Source organism: Paroedura picta, chromosome 2 (genome assembly GCF_049243985.1).
Source record: "Paroedura picta isolate Pp20150507F chromosome 2, Ppicta_v3.0, whole genome shotgun sequence".
NCBI lineage: Eukaryota > Metazoa > Chordata > Lepidosauria > Squamata > Gekkonidae > Paroedura > Paroedura picta.
The window spans coordinates 113,110,005-113,132,942 of NC_135370.1; the positions used below are offsets into that span (position 1 = coordinate 113,110,005).

General features: G+C 42.4%; 1 protein-coding gene across 4 annotated transcripts; it reads right to left on the minus strand.

Annotated features, from left to right (window-relative positions):
• Positions 1–477: 477 nt before the first annotated feature.
• On the minus strand, positions 478–21,282 carry FBXO3 (F-box protein 3). 4 transcript variants are annotated; one of them, XM_077322124.1, is made up of 11 exons: positions 21,261–21,282; positions 16,746–16,835; positions 13,876–14,039; positions 11,844–11,958; positions 11,527–11,731; positions 10,030–10,075; positions 8,912–8,996; positions 6,906–7,028; positions 3,159–3,274; positions 2,332–2,522; positions 478–1,310 (listed from the first exon to the last, which is right to left on the minus strand). In XM_077322124.1, exons 3-11 carry the CDS (start codon positions 13,994–13,996, stop codon positions 1,185–1,187), a joined length of 1,128 nt encoding a protein of 375 aa, XP_077178239.1. In that variant the 5' UTR covers positions 13,997–14,039; positions 16,746–16,835; positions 21,261–21,282; the 3' UTR covers positions 478–1,184. The 4 variants fall into 4 exon arrangements, with proteins under 4 accessions (XP_077178239.1, XP_077178236.1, XP_077178237.1 ...); XM_077322121.1 differs by lacking the exon at positions 21,261–21,282 and adding an exon at positions 20,795–21,000; XM_077322122.1 differs by lacking the exon at positions 21,261–21,282 and adding an exon at positions 20,532–20,710.
• Positions 21,283–22,938: the final 1,656 nt, after the last annotated feature.

Consider the following 22,938-nt stretch of genomic DNA (forward strand, 5'->3'; position numbering starts at 1 on the left):
GAAGATTGAGACACTGGTTATTGCTCTGAGTCTGGTGGCGGCTGACACTAACAGTGACTGTGAGCCTGATGGTGGAGTACACTAACACTCAGTGCATGTCCAGCTGCAAGAAAGGATGCCAACCATCACCATAGGTGCAGAATCAACAGATGTGAAAGCAGGCAGTCACTCCGTGTGCTGGGTTTGGTGTTGGCTGGTGAGTCCTAGAGCCTCACTGGTGTGTGCATGTGTATGTAATAATGAATTCCCCCCCCCTGCCATTTCATGGGTCCCCCACTCATTTACTTAGAAACCATTTAATACTACCATAGCCTACCTGCAACTGCAAGTCATAGAACAGGATTTTAAAAAACTATACCAAAATCCATTCCCAGAAATCCCACCCACACTTACATACCATTAAGACACATATTCCAGGGGTGACCAGTATTGAATTTCCTCTCGATTTTTAAAGAAATGTAGTTATAGAACTCCATATGATGTTCAGGAAAACATGTTTATACTTAAAACCATTTATCACAATAGTTAAATGGCATATGAGGGAGAAAATCAAGCTATTTACATATTATTTATATAAAATGGAGAAATGCAGTAGATATACTTTTCAGTTTCCAAAGGCTTATAATAGGATCACTGACCAAATATGGAATTGAATAAAAATACCAGCTCCCTTTCAAACATTTCAGAATTTCCTGACTATTGATATGTTAATGTTAAAATATACAAGAGCACTCAATGATTACATAAACTTAACTGCAAGGCTTCCATTTGCTTGAAGCAGAGATGAACAATACAAAATCATTGTAAAAGTGCCATGCCTACTTTTCTCATTTTGCCATCTCCCAAGTTATGCTGCTTATACTTGTACACACACACACAAAACCAATATCATTCTGATCTTAAATAACTTTTAAATGTATGAGAACCCCTAACTTCAAGTTGTCTGAAAGAACAAACCTTACCACACTATAGATTTCCTATATTTCTCCACCCCACAAATTTTCTCCAAAACATCAGATTAAAAAAGTATCCTTGTGTACATCTGGTCAGAAGCAAGATTGAATTGGTGCCAGCAGTCATGCTAATGGCTCCATTGCTTGTTATGTATAGTATTCAAAAATATTTGTACAAGTTATTCCCCTCAGAATCCACTTTAAATGGACAACAGTTTTTGGAATGCTTGATCAGGTTTGCCATGGGCAATGTCCAGAAGGAGCAGGAATGTCCAGAATTCTATGCCTGTCTTCATATTCATCTGTGTCTGTTGAGTCTTCATCCTCATCCATAGCACATTCATTATGATTGGTTTCCTAATGAAAAAAAGAACATAAGCCATGCAAGCTAGGTGCAGAGATTCCCTCAAAAACTCCCACCAAAATGATATTTTTGGTACCAATATATCTAAAAAGCATTATGAATCGCAGTAGAACTCCAGTAAATTAGTGCCTCGTGTTGACTGCAATTATTAGGGTTGTTTTCTACAGCTACCTAAAGTATTATTCAGTACAAAGTCTTTGGACCCTGTAGCTTTTTCACAACCATAATTTTGAGCAGAGTGTATTTTTTTTAAGTTTTATATATTATAGGACATACCTCTGGTAGCAAAAAATCAAAGTGTAATTCTACAGCCTTGACTTCAAAAGTGAGGTAGACCAGTACTTCAGAAACTACTACACTGAAATGTCTTTATGTAACTTGAAGGTTTAACTACCTTAACCAGTTGTATGTACTGTTGTCCTTGAAGACATCCTAGAAGTTTTGGCTAGGTTTAGCTAAAGCACTATGCAGCTTCCTATGAATGCTGCAAGCCTTGTTACCACTGTAGGTTGTTTAAAAACATTCAAAAATGGGCCTTCATTCTATAGACTGGGAAGCAAGTTGGGATGCACGATTTAATCCACACATTTATTTATTTAACAGAGCTTGAATCCATTTTTCCGTGTTTCGTCCAACACATAAGCCATTTTTTTATATGGAGGGCAGCAGAAGGTTTTGTTGAATTTTCATATAATAATTTTTTAAAGGAAGAAAGCAAATTAAAGAAATATCCTAAAAACAATTTGGATTTTATAACCCGCTTTTTCCCACCCAAAGGAGTCTCAAAGTGGCTTATAATCACCTTCACTTCCACTCCCGAAAATAGACACCCTGTGAGGTAAGCGAGGCTGAGAGAGGTCTGACAGGACTACTCAGCTTTCTCAGGCTGAGACAAGCCCAGGGTCACCCAGCTGGCTGCATGTGGAGGAGTGGGGAATCAAATCTGGCTCACCAGAGTAGAAGCTGCCACTCTTAGCCACTACACCACACTGGCATCCTGTTTCCCCAACTTACCATGCGTGCTGTGGATACTTTGAACGTTGGACAAACCATATGAAATCTAGGAATGGTGACATTAAAAAACTTGTCTTTGTAATAGAGACAATGGAATGTATAGTATCCCTCCATGTATCCTGATGTAGTAGCAAATGTTGTACAGCTAGTATATTCATAAACTCGCCCTGGGCTTATTATTGGAAATTCTCCTGTAAAGCAAAAGTTAAAGAATTTCAAGTCCAGGAAATAGGTGATGCTACTTCACATGCAGAATTGGAAACATTCAGACACTAATATTTTTAGAATTGTAGTTTTATTACAACAAATATTGACATTGATATAACGTTCTGTCTGGGTATAGAAAAATCTTTGTACACTGTAACCTTGACAATATTGGTTTTGGCAAAACACTGCAAGGAGAAAGGCTGGAGCCTGCCTGCACCATTACTCTCTTAAAAGCCTGGCTTTGTTGAGCTTGGGGGGGGGGGGTTGAGAGATAAAGAATAAGGTAACTTCCAAGGGGAATAACTTATACAAACACTGGTAAATGTGCTACAATGATCTTCGCACGTTTTTGCCCCACCTCCTGTAACTCCATCAGCATTTAACATTTAAGCTAGTAGTCAGTCACTTCTCCAACGAATGCCTGGTACACCATGAGAAAGATGCAGAAGTAGTAGATAAAATCAATAATCAAGATCTCAGGAACCTAAGTGGTTCTTACTATGAAACACCCCTGCCAGTCAATGGACACAAATATTATACCATTAAGCAGACCACACAAGGATGTTCCAAACAGCATAGTTCCAAACAGAATTCTCTAAGCATAGAAAAGCATCACTTACCTACAACTCCTGGACCCTGAACCTCCTCTACATCGCCTTTGGCATTAGTTATTCTCCAGTATCGACTGTCCAACTGACAAGCCTTCTCTGGAAGTGCATCTTTGGACATTTCAATTCTATCAAGTCAGACAAAGTATTAAATTTAACATGATTTCATTCCCATAGCAAAGCTTCCTACAAATACCCCACAGCAAAATCTACGAATACTATCTAGAATACATAACTGGTTTTTAAGGTCTCAGGGAAGAAGGCATGTAGCTGTAGAAGATGCCACGGGGATAGAAGGAAATGGAGTTAAGAAAAAAAAAAGGAGCGTACTGGTAATTCGAGACTCCTTGCTAAGAGGAATGGATCGCCATGTGGTTGGGCCCGACCCCCTAACCCGAGAGGTGTGTTGCTTGCCAGGGGCGAAAATTAAAGACATTTCAGAACTGCTGCACAAACTCCTCAAATCTACGGATCGCTACCTATTTGTGATGGTCCATGTGGGAACGAATGACATGTCCATGAATACCATCGCTCCTATTAAAAAAGACTATCAAGATCTGGGGAGGAAGCTCAAGCAAATGGGGGCACAAGTGGTATTCTCTTCAATCTTGCCTGTCAAGGGAAGCGGCTCTCTCTTCCCGAAGTGGACAAGTTGCTGAGCTCAGTCAGGGCGACCACTTGCCCCCTTGATCCCTGCCCTTCCTGGCTCCTCAAGGGAGGTGGCCAGGTGATAGGAGGCCAGCTCAGAGACATCATCAACTCCTCCCTAAGTTCGGGGGAGTTTCCTGAGCGGCTAAGGGGGGCAGTGGTTCGCCTTCTCCTAAAAAAATCAACACTGGACCTGCAGGACTCTGCTAACTACCGCCCAGTATCGCATCTGGCATTCCTGGGCAAGGTGGTGGAGAGGGCTGCGGTTGACCAGCTCTCGGCATTCTTGGAGGAAACTTCAGCACTCGATCCATATCAGTCGGGCTTCCGTCCTGGCCACGGGGTGGAGATGGTGTTGGTCGCCCTTTTGGATGATCTCCGTCACCAGCTGGACAGAGGTGGGTCAGCCGTGTTGGTCCTTTTGGACCTATCGGCGGCCTTTGACATCGTGGATCACGACCTTCTGATCCATCGCCTCACCGGCACGGGGATACAGAACACAGCCTTGTGCTGGATACGCTCCTTTCTCCAGAACTGGACCCAGAGGGCTGCGGTGGGGGAAGAGTTCTCATGTCCCTACGGACTCCCTTATGGGGTACCGCAGGGCGCAGTCCTCTCCCCCATGTTATTCAACATCTTTATGCGCCCTCTGGCCCAACTGGTACGGAGTTTTGGGCTGGGTTGCCACCCGGACGCTGATGACACCCAGCTCTATCTCCTCATGGACGGTCGCCTGGACTCCCCCCCCCGGAACCATTCGCCAGATGTTTGGAAGCAGTGACTGAATGGTTCGAGCAGAGTCGCCTGAAACTCAACCCCTCCAAGACGGAGGTCCTGTGGCTGGGAGGCAGAGGGCAGGACCAGGCAGCGCGCTTACCCACCCTGGCAGGAGCGCAACTTACCATCACGCCCCAGGCCAGGAATCTGGGGGTGACCATCGATACCTCCATGACTATGGAAGCTCAGGTCAAGAGAGTAGCGGGTCAGGAGTTTTTCTATCTTCGCCAGGCCCAACTACTAGCGCCCTACCTGTCTCCTGACCACTTGGCTACAGTGATCCACGCGACAGTCACCTCCAGAATAGATTTCTGTAACTCGCTCTACGCCGGCCTACCCTTGTCTCTGATCCGGAAACTCCAGCTAGTGCAAAACGCAGCTGCTCGGGTCCTCACTGGTACACCTTGGAGGGCCCATATCCAGCCTGTGCTGAGGCAGCTGCATTGGTTGCCAATTGCTGCCCAGATCAGGTTCAAGGTTCTGTTTTTGACCTTTAAGGCTATACGTGGGTTGGGACCCACATACCTGAGGGACCGCCTACCCTGGGGTCAGCGAATGAGTGCCAGCATCCCGTCCCCCCCCCCCCCGGACCTAGTAAGTTAGATCTCCTCCCCACCCTCCCTGCCGCTCTGATAGAAGGGGATAGGAATAATGAGAGCTTCCACCATGTTGGGATTGTTTTAAAAGTCTTTTAATGGGTATTTTAATGGGGATAGGACTATTGTGACCCGTCACGAGCCTACGGGGAGTGGCGGGAAATAAATCTAATTAATAAATAATAATAATAACAACAACAATAATGCGTCGGGAGAGGAAGATAATGGAGGTGAATCAGGCTGCGTAGTTGGTGCTGGCAGGGGGTGGAGGGACTACTCATCAAGTTTGCAGATGACACCAAATTGGGAGGACTGGCAAATACTCCAGAAGATAGAGACAGAGTTCAACGAGATCTGAACACAATGGGAAATGGGCAAATGAGAACAAGATGCAATTTAATAAAGTGTAAAGTTCTGCATCTGGGTCAGAAAAATGAAAAGCATGCCTACTGGATGGGGGATACGCTTCTAGGTAACACTGTTTGTGAACGAGGCCTTGGGGTACTTGTGGATTGTAAACTAAACATGAGCAGGCAGTGTGATGCAGCGGTAAAAAAGGTGAATGCCATTTTGGGCTGTATCAACAGGGGCATCACATCAAAATCACAAGATGTCATAGTCCCATTGTATACAGCACTGGTCAGACCACACCTGGAGTACTGTGTGCAGTTCTGGAGGCCTCACTTCAAGAAGGACGTAGATAAAATTGAAAGGGTACAGAGGAGAGCGACGAAGATGATCTGGGGCCAAGGGACCAAACCCTATGAAGATAGGTTGAGGGACTTGGGAATGTTCAGCCTGGAGAAAAGGAGGTTGAGAGGGGACACGATAGCCCTCTTTAAGTATTTGAAAGGTTGTCACTTGGAGGAGGGCAGGATGCTGTTTCTGTTGGCTGCAGAGGAGAGGACACGCAGTAATGGGTTTAAACTTCCAAGTACAACGATATAGGCTAGATATCAGGAAAAAAATTTTCACAGTCAGAGTAGTTCAGCAGTGGAATAGGCTGCCTAAGGAGGTGGTGAACTCCCCCTCACTGGCAGTCTTCAAGCAAAGGTTGGATACACACTTTTCTTGGATGCTTTGGGCTGATCCTGCGTAGAGCAGGGGGTTTGACTAGATGGCCTGTATGGCCCCTTTCAACTCTTATGATTCTAATGACGAGGTAAGGATACTGCGGAGAGATGTGTTATTTCAATTTATTGGTATATATGAGGTGAGGCTATTTTGTATTTATTTTTATTTGTGCACGAGGCATTGCAGCCATGGTGTGGTGGGGTAAGGAGATGGGGGTGGTTTTTGTTTTTATTTGCATATGGGGGCTTGGCAGGGAGTGTGGCCAGCTGACATAATTTCCATGGTACCTTGAAGCCTGAAAAATATTTCAGGGGTACCTCCATGATCAAAAGTAAGGTTGTGTTATCTGACTGCCAAAGCCATTCCTGCCCATAGCAGCACGGGAAAGGGGGGGGGGTGGAGGTGTGGGCACCGGTGTGCTGGGCGACGCACACACGCAGGCGCAGAACTCTGCTTCGACAGCCGAATTGCACAACTTTAGAAAGGTGGAAAAAGGCTCATTGCACAAAGAAAGTAATATTGAACAATGGCGTATGGACAAAGTTACATTACTAATATACACCGTTCACAATAAAACTGCTATATTAATAAGCCCCCAACATGAGAGGTATAATGAAACAAACAAATAGGCAATGTCAACATATAATTTGTTTACTACTGTTACCTGATTCTGTAGGTGAAAAAATAGTGAGGTGGATGTATAGAACTGAGTTCAGGTAGAAATGATGTAGAGACTGAAACAGTAATGTCTCCTGTTCTTGCTACACAATCTTTATCATGGACATATCTGGGGAGAAAAATTAAATGAAAGTCAAATTAAACAGAAATTCTGAAAAATAGTTCAGTGTAGAATCTAGTTTTCACTTGACAATTATTGCATTCTACAGTCCAATTAGAACTGCTATAGGACTATGTCTATCTTTTTCACTTCACCAACCCACACACTTGACTAGCAAAGTTGTTGTTTGCAATAAACATATTAATAGTTCATTTATATTCTGATATTCCACTTCTCTAAAACACTTTCACAGGGTATCAAATAAAACTGCACACTGTAAGCTTTATTCAAACAGCACAATTATTTTACTTCAAGGTTAAAAAAACACCTTTTTGCTTAAAAACAGTCAACCATTAGCCATAAACATGTCAACAGTCAAATTGTAGGAATACAATTTCTAGCAGCAGGTAGATTATTATGATGCCAACAAAATGGTAAAATTAGCTGACACTCAAGATTTCAACTGAAGGCAAAGGGATGCAATATCCAAAGGGGAGACTGTACAAACTGTAAAAGATGTTACATCCCATAAATATCCACATATTTGGCTTGCTGCATACTTCCATAGTCACACCAGGTTTAGAACACTGGCAGAACAAACTTATTTGATGTTGTTCCAGTTAGGAGGGAATTCCTTTTGATTTTAACTTGTAAAGGTTATTTTAAAGCAATTATTAGCAACAGTTTTTACTATTATTTGTAGGAGACGGTCATCACCTTCATTTGGAATAAAGAAAACACAACTTTCCCCTGAATAAAGTGCTACTAATAAGTAACCATCCATGTATTAATGTCTTTGTGCTTCCTCTTGATAAAAACCTGGATCTATAGATTTGTGAACCTTATTCCAGTGCATCTTAGTCCACATTTCACTCCCCACAGCACACTCTTCCAATCTTGAGAAAGTTGATTCTGAGATTCAGGGACTAATAACTACACTGAAGAGGAGAGGCAAAATTACCCATTCCTGTCTCTTATGCAATCATCATAATGCAAATGCTGATGCAAATGCAGGAGGAGGATTTGATCACTTTCCTCCTTAAAAGGGATTGGATGAATTCATGAAAGAAGAAGAATTGGTTCTTATATACTGCTTTTCTCTACCCAAAGGAGTCTCAAAGCAGCTTACAACTGCCTTCCCTTTCCTCTCCCCACAACAGACACCTCCTGTGGAGGAGGTGAGGCTGAGAGAGACCTGATATTCCTGCTCAGTCAGAACTGCTCTATCAGTGCCGTGGTGAGATCCAAGGTCACCCAGCAGGCTGCATGTGGGGGAGCAGGGAATCAAACCCAGCTCACAAGATTAGAAGTCCACGCTCCCAACCACTATACCAACCCAGATCCATCACTGGCTACTAGTTATCTGTTGGATACTGTTATTGCACACAAGAGGATCTGGGAGGGAAAGAATTTCTCTTACTCAGGTGCAGCTGGTCCCACCCTCTCACTGGCTAGTTGGATGTAGAGCCTCTGGCCATTGCTTCCCTTCTGTTTCCTCTTATATAGGGCCTCTCTTTTTTTCAATTTTACCTGGGCTAGGAGCTATAGCAAGTTAACCATTTGAAATTAATCTGTTCACAGTAAGTTAAATGTACCTACATGAATATGCCATGGAAGATGCTGCTTCTATTTTTTAAATAAAAGTTCATTCTTTCTGGAATCAGATAATTTTTGTAATTTGAGCAGCATTTTCCCCTTAACTCAGAATTGTGTGGATTACAGATATGGCATAAAGCTGCTGTGTATCAAAGCAAATGATTTCTTTTACATTTAACCCAAAAATGAATTCTGTTTTTACCACAGCTCTCTCACACACCAGGTTGCTTCAGTGCATCTCTCTGAGTTTTAATAAAATACTGCAAGTCAGGAGTTATAGTCCAAAGCCACAGTACCGGAATATCTGGTCCCTGATGATGGGATAGCCTCCAGTCACTACATTGTTTACATAGGAGGTGAACCATTCCAAATAAGAACTACCTAAATGCCAAAAAACAGAGAGGAAAGATAAAATCAGTCAGTTGATTACCAATATCAAAATAAAATATTTTTCCCATTTTACTACAAGGGTAAAATCTTGGTGGTTATCAATACTCAAGCCACTTCTCAAATATTTTGCCTATGAATGAGTTCCTACAATTTAATTAGACAAGACAAGCCATATTAGGGCCAGGTCACTGGCATATAATATTTCCTTCAAAAATTATGAGAATCATTTGTGGGTGTGCACCATATAATATACACATAATTCTATTGTGAACAACTTTAAAGGCCAAGAGATAATGATAGCAGCCAAGAAGTAATCAATTCTGATCCCCTTCTTCAAAATGTTTTCCCAAGGAATATGAAAAAGATCTCTACTGTATTTCAAATTACAGATTTACAAAACAGAATATAAGGTCAAGTTATTGTACAAACATCATGGCTTTGAGAACTCTGGTCACTGCTTCTCTCCCATGAAGCAGCAAGATGGGGTAAGGGAATGCGATGCAACAGAGGACAGGAGAGCTTCCTCTTCCTCATCCAGTGCTCTCCTACCACCACCCCACACACACACCTGCATCTAGCAGCTTCCTGCAGCAGGATGGAGAGAGAAGGGTAAGCACCATATATTCTATTTCCTCATCAGTACTGCAGACCAGCATTCATCTTGTGATTACTGGTATGATATCCTAATGGAAGTAAAAGGTGCCACAATCCTCTCCCTTTTGTTTTTGCAGTGTGGAGGGAGAAAGATGAAGGATCAGCAACTGCCCAAAGAGTTAAGCATTGCTTTGCACCCAGTCTTTCTCAGCATCCCTCATGTAGATGACTAGCAAGGGAATAAAAGGGTTTCATTGTGGGATGCTGCAGTATATGGTATTATTTGTTCCTAAGTATGCAAATGGCCACCATATAAAACCCCTGCTTATTTACAAATGAGCTTGCAATTAACTTGTTGCAGTGTCCTAAAGTTAAAATACAATATTTCTTCTTTAAACTGTTTCCCATTCAAGTTTCAAAATAATTTTACCTGTAACAAACATATCAATTGCAGAGGGGTTTCGGGCCATCTGATCCTTTGTGAGGAAAAAAAGAAAAAAAGTTTATTTGTATCTCAAAATGGATTCTCAAGAGACATAGTAAGATTTCTTTGTGACAATAAGATTTCTTTCAATAAATTTGCAGACAAATGCAAGCTCAGTTTCATTCTGTTGATCATATCTGTGGTGTCTGCTTTATAAAGTGAAAGCCATGTTTTTTAAGGTGTTCTTTAATTTATGTTAGTCCATAATAATGAAGAAATATGCTAGTATGTTTGAGTAAGCAGGCTAGGTAACTTTTGTGAACTTATTTGCATGGTTGAATGAATACAGGATGTAAAACACAATGAGCTACTGAGGAGATAATTAATATTTTATAAAACTTGGCTGTGCACTCAACATATATCTATGAAACTGACACCATGGTTCAACATGTTGATACACAATTTTAAAGCAGGAATTTTATTTCAAGGTGACTAAACAGAACTTCAGATGTATAACTATCAATTACAAGGGACCTGCTTTTCTCATCACTTTAACAAATCCATTCAAACATCATAAATCAAGCAAAGGTGCTTCTACATCCAAGTAACTTATCAAAGCCTATATAGAACAAACCCACATCTGTTAGGTAGACTCACAACCAAATGTTTTAACAGGCCAGTTCTAACCATGAGAAGACAAGAGTCACTAATGCTAGGAAAAATTGAAGGCAGTAGGGAAAAGAGGAAGACCCAACGTAAAATAGACTGACTCAATCTGCCCTCAGTCTGCAAGACATGAGCAAGGAGGTCATTAATTCATAGGGTCACCATAAGACACCATAAGTGACTTAACAGCACTTCACACACAATTCTATCTTTCGGCACTTATGTGAGGTTTCCGTCCACAATTCAACCAACCTTCCATTTCTTTTATTTAAATTATACCCCTTAGTATTTATTATTATTTATTCAATTTGTATGACCGCCGCTCTCAGAAGCTGGCTCGCGGCGGTTCACAATGTTTCAATACAAATCAGTACATTAAAACCATTAAAACTCCCCTTTAAAACCCCATAAACAATGCTCAATCACAAGGATGGCAATTAAATAAAACTATTCCCATACAGGCCCACTGGATGGGCAGAAGGGAGCAGATGGATAATTGGGCATAGGGTTGAACAATCTGGGGAACCATGCCAGTCTAATACTGGCCTCCCCCCCCCCCCGGGAGAGGGGCCTGATCTTAGCCCCCGGGCCACCACCCGGCCTCAGACAAATGCTTGGCGGAAGAGCTCCGTTTTGCAGGCCCTGCAGAACTCAGAGAGGTTAATGCTTAATCTCTCTTCATTAGTTGACCCATAGAATTGAAAGTGACAAACAACCAATTTTTAGATTTCTTTCTCGTGCATACACAATAACATTGTGTCTATCATACAATATATGAGCTTTTGGAGAATTAGTAGCATTAGCCTTGTCTATACGATCTATTCACATGTCTCTTACTGGACACTGGTAGAAGATCTCATAACTATTGCGACCCTCCACGTTCTCCAAAGCCATGTACTGACTCAATCCAGTGTGAATGCAAAAGGTTAACGGCAGGCATTGTTTCAATCCAAGCCGCTGCTGAAAACCACCAGCTGCTGTGTCAATGTCCAACAAGTCTTCAGAACGATAATGATTGGAAAGTGCCATACTTCCCATCAAACTAAACCAAAGGGAGGAAGGGGAGGGGAGAAGCAGAAATTGACTTGATTAGTAATTTTGAATACTTATGAATCAGCCAATAATTAAATAGGAGTTAACAGCTGCTTTCTCACCCTGGAACTACTAGCTTCTGTCCATTATGGATCCGAAATGAACACCGATAGTCATTAGGGAGTTTGCACCCAATTTGTGCCTCTACAGCATCCAGGTCTTCCTCCTGCACACTGTCTGTGAATATTCAAAAACTTAGTTTCAGCAGATACCTTCAGTCAATGCAGATAACACTGGGATTCGATTCTAAACTCATGAGCAAGCTCCACTGAAGTCAGCAATTGTTCTTTTTTAGGTCAAATCCTCTCTCCTTCATTGTTTGTTCCCCCCCTCCCTGAAATAACATAATATATAAATACCTCAACGTTGATTTGTTTCCAAAACAAACTGGTGTATACAAGCCTAACAGGTAAGTTTTAGCATAATATTCCTCCCAGTAATTTCTTCTTTTTTAAGTCAAGCAAACACTAGAGGGCGGCACCCCAAGGGTCAGACGACTCGGTGCTTGCACAGGGGATACCTTTACGGAAAAGCAGCCTGCCTTAGTTAAAACAGTAGAGACTGTAAATGAAAGGCAGGCCAACTAATCGTTCATAGATTCTATCTGGTCCCTAGTAGTGGCCCCACCACTTTAACTTAACTGTGGCAGGTGAGGGGGTACATACTCACAAAGAAAGCAAAACTTTTTCCAAATTTGTAAAAGGTATTATTACAAAAATCAAAGGGAAAAACAATGCATTCAATGTCCGAGCTACTCCCACACAAAAGTGTGCCCTAATTGTGAAGCTTTATTGATAAATAGCATTAATTTTTCCAATATCCTGCATAAAGAATACAGAAATAGACCATCTGTGGATCAGTCGGTACTGGTCCGCGGCTCCTCCTTGTCCTCCTCCCTGGCTGCTGCCTCGGGGGCTGCCCTGCCACTCTTTCACTGGCTCTGCCGCTGGCAAACCTTTGGTGCTCTCCAGCGGCCGCCATGGCTGGGGCTCCTCCTCGGCATGGCACTGCACAGCTGCTGCTGGCAGCGGGAAGTCAGGGGCGCCGGCAGGAAAGCAACTGGAGAAGGGGTTCAGGCGGCGACATCCCTCAACAAAAGACCAACCCCCTCCCTCCCTCCCAAGGCCTCAGTAAAATTGTCAAGTGTTGACCAGTCCCCGGTGATAAAAAGGTTGGGGACCACTGTCCTAAGGGGACTGGATATGTCTTTGCTCATGCTAAGAATGTTCTATGTAAACCGCCCCGAGCCATATGGAAGGGCAGTATAAAAATCCAAATAAATAAAGCCAAATAAATATAAGCATACTAAAACATGTACCTTTTCTTTTAATCACTTGGTATCTGAAGAAGTACAGTACTGAATAATGGTAGGTGTGGGTAGAATACTGATCTTCATAGCTTGCCGGGGGGGGGGGGGCGGAAGGGGAGGGATAACTTTTAATAATTTACAATACAGGGTGCTTGCTTTCCTTGCCGCATCTTTTACAATAACATGCAGATGAGGGATGAAAATTAGCACTCTGATCATTAGGCAAAATCCACAGGTCAGCACAATTTCTACTCAGTGTCTTGAAACAGGGCTAAGGCGGCCACAACAACTGTTGCCAGCTGAAGAAGCAAACTGAACAAGCAATTATGCAGAGCTAATTAAATGTTAAACCGAGCCTCTTGTGGCGCAGAGTGGTAAGGCAGCCGTCTGAAAGCTTTGCCCATGAGGCTGGGAGTTCAATCCCAGCAGCCGGCTCAAGGTTGACTCAGCCTTCCATCCTTCCGAGGTCGGTAAAATGAGTACCCAGCTTGCTGGGGGGTAAACGGTAATGACTGGGGAAGGCACTGGCAAACCACCCCATATTGAATCTGCCATGAAAACGCTAGAGGGCGTCACCCCAAGGGTCAGACATGACTCGGTGCTTGCACAGGGGATACCTTTACCTTTACCTTTAATTAAATGTTTGAGCTTTCCATTCAATATTGCAACCAGGATGATAAAGATATTTGCTGCATGACAAGAAACCTTCTTTGTCATTTCATCTGAGACCAAAATGGAAGCATTAACGAAGTTATCCAAGAAGTTCATATACATGTAAACAGTACCTTTCAAAGAACCAATCATCCGAGGACAATGCTCTGCTAAATATTTTTCCAAATCATCCCAGGCTTTTTTAAGTGTAGCATAATATTGAATATATCTTCCTAAATCAGAATACAAATCCATAAATATTGCCTTCCAGCTCTTATTTCTCTGAGACTTTTCATTTCTAAAAAAGATAATAAAAAATTATTTACTTTACAAAATGCATAGCCCACTTTTCGGCCTCACAAGGGCCAATAAAGTGGCTAACAGATATAAAATATTACATAATAAAATCACATCATAAAAAACATTAAGCAAAAATATAATTAAAATTAGAGCTATATTACATGTACAAACATAAAAACAACAGTTGAAACATTGGACAGGAAGGAAGGCTCGCTGAAGAAACACCAAACACTACAAAAAGTCTTCAACTACCCATAGAAAATGGCAACCGAAGGGGACAGATTAATCACCCTGGGAAAAGAGTGTCTGAGTTTTGGAGACAAGACCCAGGAGGTCCTCCCTCTAGGTTGCCAATCTCAGAATGCATGGGGCACCAAAGCAGTGCCTTTAAGATGACCATTAGGATCAGGAAATTTCATGAGAAAGGAACTAGACTATTATATGCTTATAGCTGTTTCACTCAAAAGCTAGGACACACTCCTATTAATTTTCTTTTTCAGTCAATAGTTTCATTAACTGAGGAAGTCCAACTTCAGTTACATAAAAAAGCTTGGTATACAATCCAGTCAAAACTCGGCACTACAGTTCCTGTTAGGTTTTGTTTAACTCTCTGGTAGAGCACTAACAGATAGAATGTCTAGGCTAAACATAAATAAGGACTGTTGCTGTTTTATTGTTTCCCATTCTGAAGTTGCTTACTTCACTTGCAACCTGGCTTTCCTGTAAGACAAAGGGCTGTCATGGCCCAACAACAATCGTTTGCTGAATTTTTGCAGTGTGTACAAGACAACTAGCTAAGTAAAAAAATCCATCTGGCATGGAGAAACCAGTGATATGAGAATGAGTCCCTGATATCCATTTCAGAATGAGAAAGGTATCAGGATGGATTCAAATGAGTAGCCGTGTTGGTCTGAAGTAGCACAATAAAATCAGAATCCAGTAGCACCTTTAAGACCAACAAAGATTTATTCCAGGCGTGAGCTTTCGAGTGCAAGCACTCTTTGTCAGACTTAGTCTGACGAAGACTGCTTGCACTTGAAAGCTCACACCTTGAATAAATTTTGTTGGTCTTAAAGGTGCTACTGGACTCTGATTTTATGGTATTAGGATGGTGAAGCTAGTACTTAGTAATAGGGTGAACTAATTCATGTCATTGTTTAGGTTACTTATGGAGTGGCACCATAGGATGGAAACGTAGGATGCAAAGGATTTACATGACAGAAAAAAAGCTACAGGACATAAAAGTGCTATATTATTCCATATGGCATAGCTTAATTTTCGTTTATTTTACAAAAAAGCATATTTATTAATTCATCCTAGAAAATATCATAAGGTCATATTTATTAATTCATTGCTTCATATTTATTAATTCATCCTAGAAAATATCATAAGGTCAGCAGAAAAAGTGTGCTGTGTGACTGTTAACAAACATCCTTTGAAAATGAAAACCTGTACACCTGAGTATGTATTAAGATGAGCAGCAATTAACTGGAATGTCAAACACAAGAATATTACATCACCTTCTTCCAAATAAATAGTGATTGGTATTTCCCATGAAGTGCTGAATGCTTGAAAGACTCCAGAGCAAGTCCCACCCACCAGGAGCCTCCTGAATGTTTGGCATGCTGGAGGATGGAGCTGCTCAGCTCCTCTCCTGATGAGGAAATACTGCCCAGTGCCTTAGCTCCACCCCCCACCCTCAGGGTGCAGAGAGAAGCCTCTCTGCACCCTGCAGCAGTGGCACTGGAGCCAAGGAGCTGGCCAGTGCCTCTCCTAATGCTGAGAGGTGCTAGCAGGCTCTTTAACTTCAGAGAGATGGCTCTCTAGGCCCATTCCCTTCAAATGCTTACTTCAAAGCCCCTACCTAGCCCCCAGTGCATTCCTGAACACACCGGGCTTTACTTCTAGTACCACATAAAATGTTAATGGTACTTCCAACAACATGCTAGCCCTCTGAGTGGCCCTCAGGAGAGGGTTCTTTCTCTCTCTCCCCCCAGGGCCACTCAGAGGAGCTGGGGCATTGTCAGAAACCTCTGGGTGGCTTTTGAGTGAGGGCTAATCAGAGGGCTGTTGCATTGTCCGAAGGCTCTTCAACCTGAGGAAGACAAACCACCACCAGGTGAGGCTGGGAGCAGGTCACAACCATCCAGCCACTCTCCACTGCGCACCACTGCATGCACAACATGATCACTGCCATACTGGCCATAGGAAGGGTCACAATTGGTCATTCCTTGTCCCCAGGAAGGCAAGGATGGAAGACCAGCCATGCACATCACGAAGACAGACCAAGAAAGCTTTATTCAAGGTTTAAGCTTTTGTGTGCATGCATACTTCCTCAGATGAAAACTTATACTTTGAATAAAACTTTGTTGGTGTTAAAGGTGCCACTTGACTTAAACTTCGTTCTAGATATTTTCAGATATGTGAAATTGAATTTCATTTCTTAAAAAATGGTAATAAAGGATCATTTATATAAATGTAAATAAAATACCAAAGTTACCTAATCTCAGGCATTTCTGAAAGTGAGAAATCTTTTTTAAATACCCTGTAAAACCCTTCAGTTTACTATCCTCATATGAAATGTCAGGCCTCCGGAAATAATTGTTCAGCTACTTAAACAACTGATATTATGTCAGATCTGTAGAAGAGTCATCAATATCACAAACACAAGAGTTTATGCCAATTTCATGCTATGCATACTTACTCAGACACAAGCCAGCGTCTCTCACAGTGGCTTCTCCACAATGGATCATGACTTGAAACCTGATTTAATCTACGGCTTACACAACAGCAGCTGTAAATAGAGACATTTAAAAAAATATCAAGATGTAACTGAACCACCAGACTCTGCACTTATCATTGTAACATTATGAATTTCATAGTGAAGCTGAAGAATTTGCTGAGCTTTAGAAAAGTTCAAATTGATAATTTTACACAGATCCTCAATACTAATTTTTACTTATTTTCTTAGTATAAAAGTAGCAGGGGTGGTTCAAATAAGCTACTATCAGGATCCAAGAATTAATATGTGATATTTCAACACCAAGCTTTCCTGCCTTCTCTTTCCATTATATATAAAACCAGCTGAAGGAATAGAAGGCACAAAACATCCAGGTTAGTCCATACCTGGATATGGCTGTCCAGGATTAGGGATCAGTACCTGTACACATCACATTCGAAGAGTGCTCAGTTCTTTTCTCTTCCCCATGCTCCTGCCCACTAACAGTTGGTTGGTGCTGATCTCCCTTTTGCATAGTTTTCCATAATTTCATTTATGGAACAGAAGTTTCTAGCTACTCTTCTTCACTGCAGCTCAGCTTCCCAAAGTGCCACCCCTGGGAACAGAGGACCCTTTGGAACAGCATGATGAACGAAATGGGGGTGTGACGTAAGGGGAAATCAGTGAAAATTGTCCTCATAGAATCATAGAGTTGGAAGGTAGCTCCAGGGTCATCTAGGCCAACCCCCTGCAGAATGCAGGAAAATCTCCACCATCTGCCCACCCACAATGACCCCAATTCTATGCCTAGATGATGCCCCTCCCCTAAGAAATAGGCCAGTCTGGCTGGGAGAAAACTCGCCTCCCGACCCCAGAGCGGCAACTGGCATCTCCCCAGGTAGGCAAGAAAGGGCCACAACAGCCAAGCATGGACACAATCCCTCCGCCTTCAACTGGTAGAAACTGACATTGGATCCAACCCAATATACATACAAACACTGGACCCAATATACATACGAACATAAAAAAACATGCTTAGGGAGAACTTTAGAACACTGCAGCTAAAGAAATGTAATTGTGCAACAATGCTAATTGAAGATGCCACAACATTTTAATTTATTTATAGAAGCACCCCATTTTTGTAACATCAGGTAACACTAATGCATAGACAATTATCCAGAGAGACTGCCTTACAACAAAGGGACGTTTCAAAGCAGGAGGGTAATGGCAATGAGCATCATCTATCTTTTATGAAATCAGATTTATTTTCACTGTAATATCATTCATCCATGGTCAACAGTGAAGTCTGAAGCAAGGATTGTAACAGAATGGAACAACTATGATTATACTCCATTACAGATTCATACAGATATAGGATTCATCTGCTTAGGCTACCCTTTTCTGCTGAGGCTGAACAGAATGCTAACAATGCTTGTGGTCTGATCACTGTGCAACCTCTTTTACCACAAGCCTACCACTGCTTTCAACAAATTCCTTAACTACTCATACATAACCTGTGGATTTCTCCTATTTTAGCTAACCAACCACCTACAGAAACCTTGCACATGCTGAGGTTGCCTATCAGCAGAAACTCATAACTGTCCTCTCTGTCTTTGTCTGCAAGTAGCACATCTACACGGAAGACATCTTCTCTATCAATAAATAAAAATAATTGCAAAGTAAACAAAACTGTTTGCGGTAGTATAAGAAGTGATACAGCATCAATGGGCAGAAAGCGACTTTACTGATATAAGGAAGACTCACAGGTTAGTAGTAGACAGAAGTCAGGTCACTGAAGTCTGTTTTGTGAACTCCTGGACCAAAACCAAAAAAGAACACAACCCAATCTTAACAGGTAGGAATTCAGAAGTTGAGCTGTACAGTAAAATAATGTAAAAATGTTGATTATTTATTATAGTGCACAATTAAAAACAAAATAAAAACTACATAAAAACTACAGAACTAACATCACATAAGACCAAATGTGTTTCGACCCTACTGGCGCACATGAGATACACTCTCAGTAGCGAAGAGTGGTGACCCTAGGCATATGCCATAGGAAGTGGTCTCCAAAAAGTCTAAAACTTACATATATTGGTTTACAGATCCCATTCAACCACTCAGCTACACTTTATAATGAGTTTAGTATAAATATTTAATATAAAGTGTATTGTCACAGTTCTGACCACTGAGGAAGATTCAGTAGGGTCGAAACGCCTTTGGTCTTATGTGCTGTTAGTTTTTATTCTATTTTTAATTGTGCGCTATAATAAATACTCAACATTTTTACATTATTTTATTGTGAACTCCTGGGACACAGAGGACCTATATGGGAATTACCAGCATAATTTGGCATTCATACCTGTCTCTCAAAACTTATCACCTATATTCAACTTGGAAGTTTTAAACTGTCAAGAGCAGGACCAAAATAAATGAATAATGTTTCTAGATAGAGCACCTATTTTGGCCCATACAGGGCCACCAAGGAAGCTAACAATTGGAAGAAAAACATAAAATACATACTGAAATCAATTAAAACCCAAAATAAAATGTATTAAAAACAGCAGCCAAAACATGGAGCAGAAAGGAAATCATCTAAAATGAAACAAAAGTCAAGTGATGGAGGGGGATAGATGAATATCTCAGAAGAGAAGGTCCCACAATTGAGAAAACCTTCTTGTGAGTTTGTACTATGTTCTTTTTTGCTGCTGAAGGACAAAACAGACATCCCTAATGTGTTTCTTTTTAAAAATGAGAAACAGCCAAAGGACTCTGGATTAGAGGAACAGTAGAAAAGACACACCGAGAGCCTCTTGTGGCGCAGAGTGGTAAGGCAGCAGACATGCTATCTGAAGCTCTGTCCATGAGGCTGGGAATTTAATCCCAGCATCCAGCTCAAGGCTGACTCAGCCTTCCATCCTTCCGAGGTCAGTAAAATGAGTACCCAGCCTGCAAACCACCCCGTATTGAGTCTGCCATGAAAACGCTAGAGGGCATCACCCCAAGGGTCAGACATGACCCAGTGCTTGCACAGGGGATACCTTTACCTTTAGAAAAGACACAAAGCTTTCCCCCCTCCAACCGTTTTCCCAGTCAAAACTATCCATGCTGCTTTTCTAACTGTGAGGCAAAGAGGCATGGGTAGCTCTCTCATTGTGGGAGTGAAGGGAAACAGCATCCCCTCCACTCCATGACCGCTTCCTATTACTACAGTTACATTGTTCATGAAATGTTTAATTTGGCCTTACACATACAGTGCTACTTGAAGTCCAAGGAAGTGCAGTTTCCCAAGCTTCTCTTTTGTCCTATCTCTCTTGTGCCACAAGGGAAGCCCCTCTACATTGAGGATCCTACCAATTCACATCTCATCCAGTAACAGGATTTTAAGAACCCACCCTGTGGCAGCATTAGGCCAAGACAGCCTCAACATGTTGCACAGAACCAACCACCTGTTGAGAGCCAGACTATGGTGAAAGAAACCTGTCTGTCAGCACAAAAACAGCTTGAAGCTCTTTTAAAGGCACTTATTACCCACACTTGCCATGGCAGGAAAATCTCACACTGCAATCCAGAACAGCCCTTAATACTTAAGCCTCTACTAAAGAAAAAATAACCACCTCTCTCACACACAGATCTTACTCGTTCAGATTACATCCCCGTCTCCCCACGCAATGACTTTAACTCTAGAAACACCCCCCTCCATCGTCTCTAATGTCTCATTAAGACATCTTTCATTATATGGCCCGCCCCAATCACACATTAATAACCCACCAAGGAAGCCTACATAAGCGTTTGGGAACCAAAAAACGTCGCCCGTGCGCTTTCCATCTCCTGTTGCCCATACCACCTCGCTTCTCCCCCCATTTGGGGGGGGGGGGGGGAATAACCGCTGCAGCGAGAAAATACTCAGCCTCTGCAAAAAACTGAAATGCGGCACAAAGCAACGCGCCCAGCCCGGCAGCTTCCGTTTCTGGGGGTGCCTTCTTCCCCTCCCCGCCCCCAGCCCCGCCAGTCAGCTGGCTCCCCTCCCACACCTCATCAGGTCCCTATAATCCAGAAGACTAAGGACGTGCAGCAACGGGTCGGTGGGCAGCTGCTCCAGATGGAAGGGCTGCAGGTCCACCTCAACGGACGCCGCCATCTTGACGCCTGCCTCGTCGCTCCTCCGCTCCTCCTGCTCCAGGCTCCTCCCTAGTTAGCTGGGTTGGGCTGCGCTGAGTCAAGCACAGGCTTCCTTCCTACCCTGCACGCCGGTTTGTTATTAAAACACACACCAGTTAGACGTGCTAGGGACCAGGCGTTGTTGAGTGCCGCGCTCCGCCCGATCCTGGACAAGCTTTCCGAGTTCACCCTGAATCCCGAGGATAGCAGCCGTGACTAGCGATGCCGCATTTTCTTCTGGCGGGCGTTGTGGGTCTTGGAGGCGTTGCCAACGACTCCCCCGCCCCCCGCCCTTGACCTCGGCAGGAGCATTAGTAGAACGTCTCCAATTTTCCTAACCTCGTCTTGGATCCGTTTCCAATGGGTGCAGGTTATCAACAGGGCGCTTCCCATACCAGTTTAACGGGGAAGTTTGCTGTGTAACCATATAGCCCTAATCTGTGCCGCACACATGTTGTGTACGCCCCTCGACGTTACATTCTCCGAAAGCAATTGTCCCGTTTTCGTCAAAATACCATTTGACTCAAATGCTTCAGAATGAAAGAGATCTTTTTATTCATTAGTAGTTCTCCTTATCGCTCATAAATGAGCATATCAGTGAACCCGGACTGCAAGGGGGGGGGGGGAGCTTCAAGAAGAACAACACACCAGGAAAGTTAGCATAATGTAATGATAGTCCATGGGGTCGCGATGGGTCGGACACGACTTCGCAACTAACAACAACAAATGATAAAGTAGCCCCACAGGGTTCTGTTTCCTAACATTTTTTTTTTTAGTCCCGGAGCTCAGTCATAGAACACACAAAATGAGGAATGTGTAAAAATAATCCATACCACATCAAATGGACTAAACTACAACCCCTGTGTATTTGGGGTTCGACCAAGTTGTGGCTTCTAAATAAATTTGAGTTCCAGCACCTCATATTTTGTAAAATAATTACAGCGTGCACCCTAGTAATATTCCAAAATTTCCTCCACTCCTCCAAAGTTGTTTTGAAGGTTCTTGAGGCATCGTGTGTTTTCTGTGAGTTATCTATGCAACACAGACATTACCGTTTTTCTGCTTAGTCACATAGTTAATAAGGGGTAAGCAAGCTTTGCGTTTGCTGATAAATTTGCAAATAAATCTGTATGTATCTAGTATATGTGGGCTGCAATCTTAAGAGCACTTTCCTGAGAATAAGCCTCACTGTAATTTATTATTTATTTACAAAATTTAAGTATCCCATCTTTCTGTCGTCATAACAGCCTCCAAGGCAGCTAACAATTTCAAACAGAAAATAAAGTCTCCTTCTTGGTAGTAAATCATGTTAATAATCCTGCTGTATGGAATATTGTTAGATGGAAAAGGGAGACTGTTGGAAGACAAGATGTCAGGAGATACAAATTGTCTCCCAGAATTTAAATACTTGGAGAGGACATGAATGTAAAAGAGGAAGAGCTCACAAAAATAAGGACTTGAAAACACAGGCTCCTACCATTCCCAAGACTAGGGTATATCCCACAAAGAGAAAACTTAATAGTCACAAAAGTATACAGAAGGAGAATTAAGTATGACCCCTATATTGTTTCTAATATCGTTTCCATGGGGACAGATAGGTGGCACCTTTCCCAACTCTTAAGACTATATTTATTTATTTATATACCACCCTCCCCGAAGGCTCATGGTGGTTTAAATAGAACTGAAAACTATATAGGAAACATTACATATAACTAACTATAACATTAATATTGTTAATAACACAGTAACTGTAGAACATTAAACAATAATAATGCAAACAGGGCCAGGAGTCTTGCTGGATTTCTGGGGGCGAGGGGAGAGGGGGAAGGGGCTTTGCTGATGTTGACTGATTGTGCCTGGCCTCAGCCAAATGCCTGGTGGAGGAGCTCCCTTTTGCAGGCCCTGCGGAACTGCTTTAGTTCCGTCAGGGCCCTGATTTCTTCTGGGAGCTCATTCCACCAGGTGGGGGCCAGAACAGAGAAGGCTCTGGCCCTGGTCGAGGCCAGCTGGACTTCTT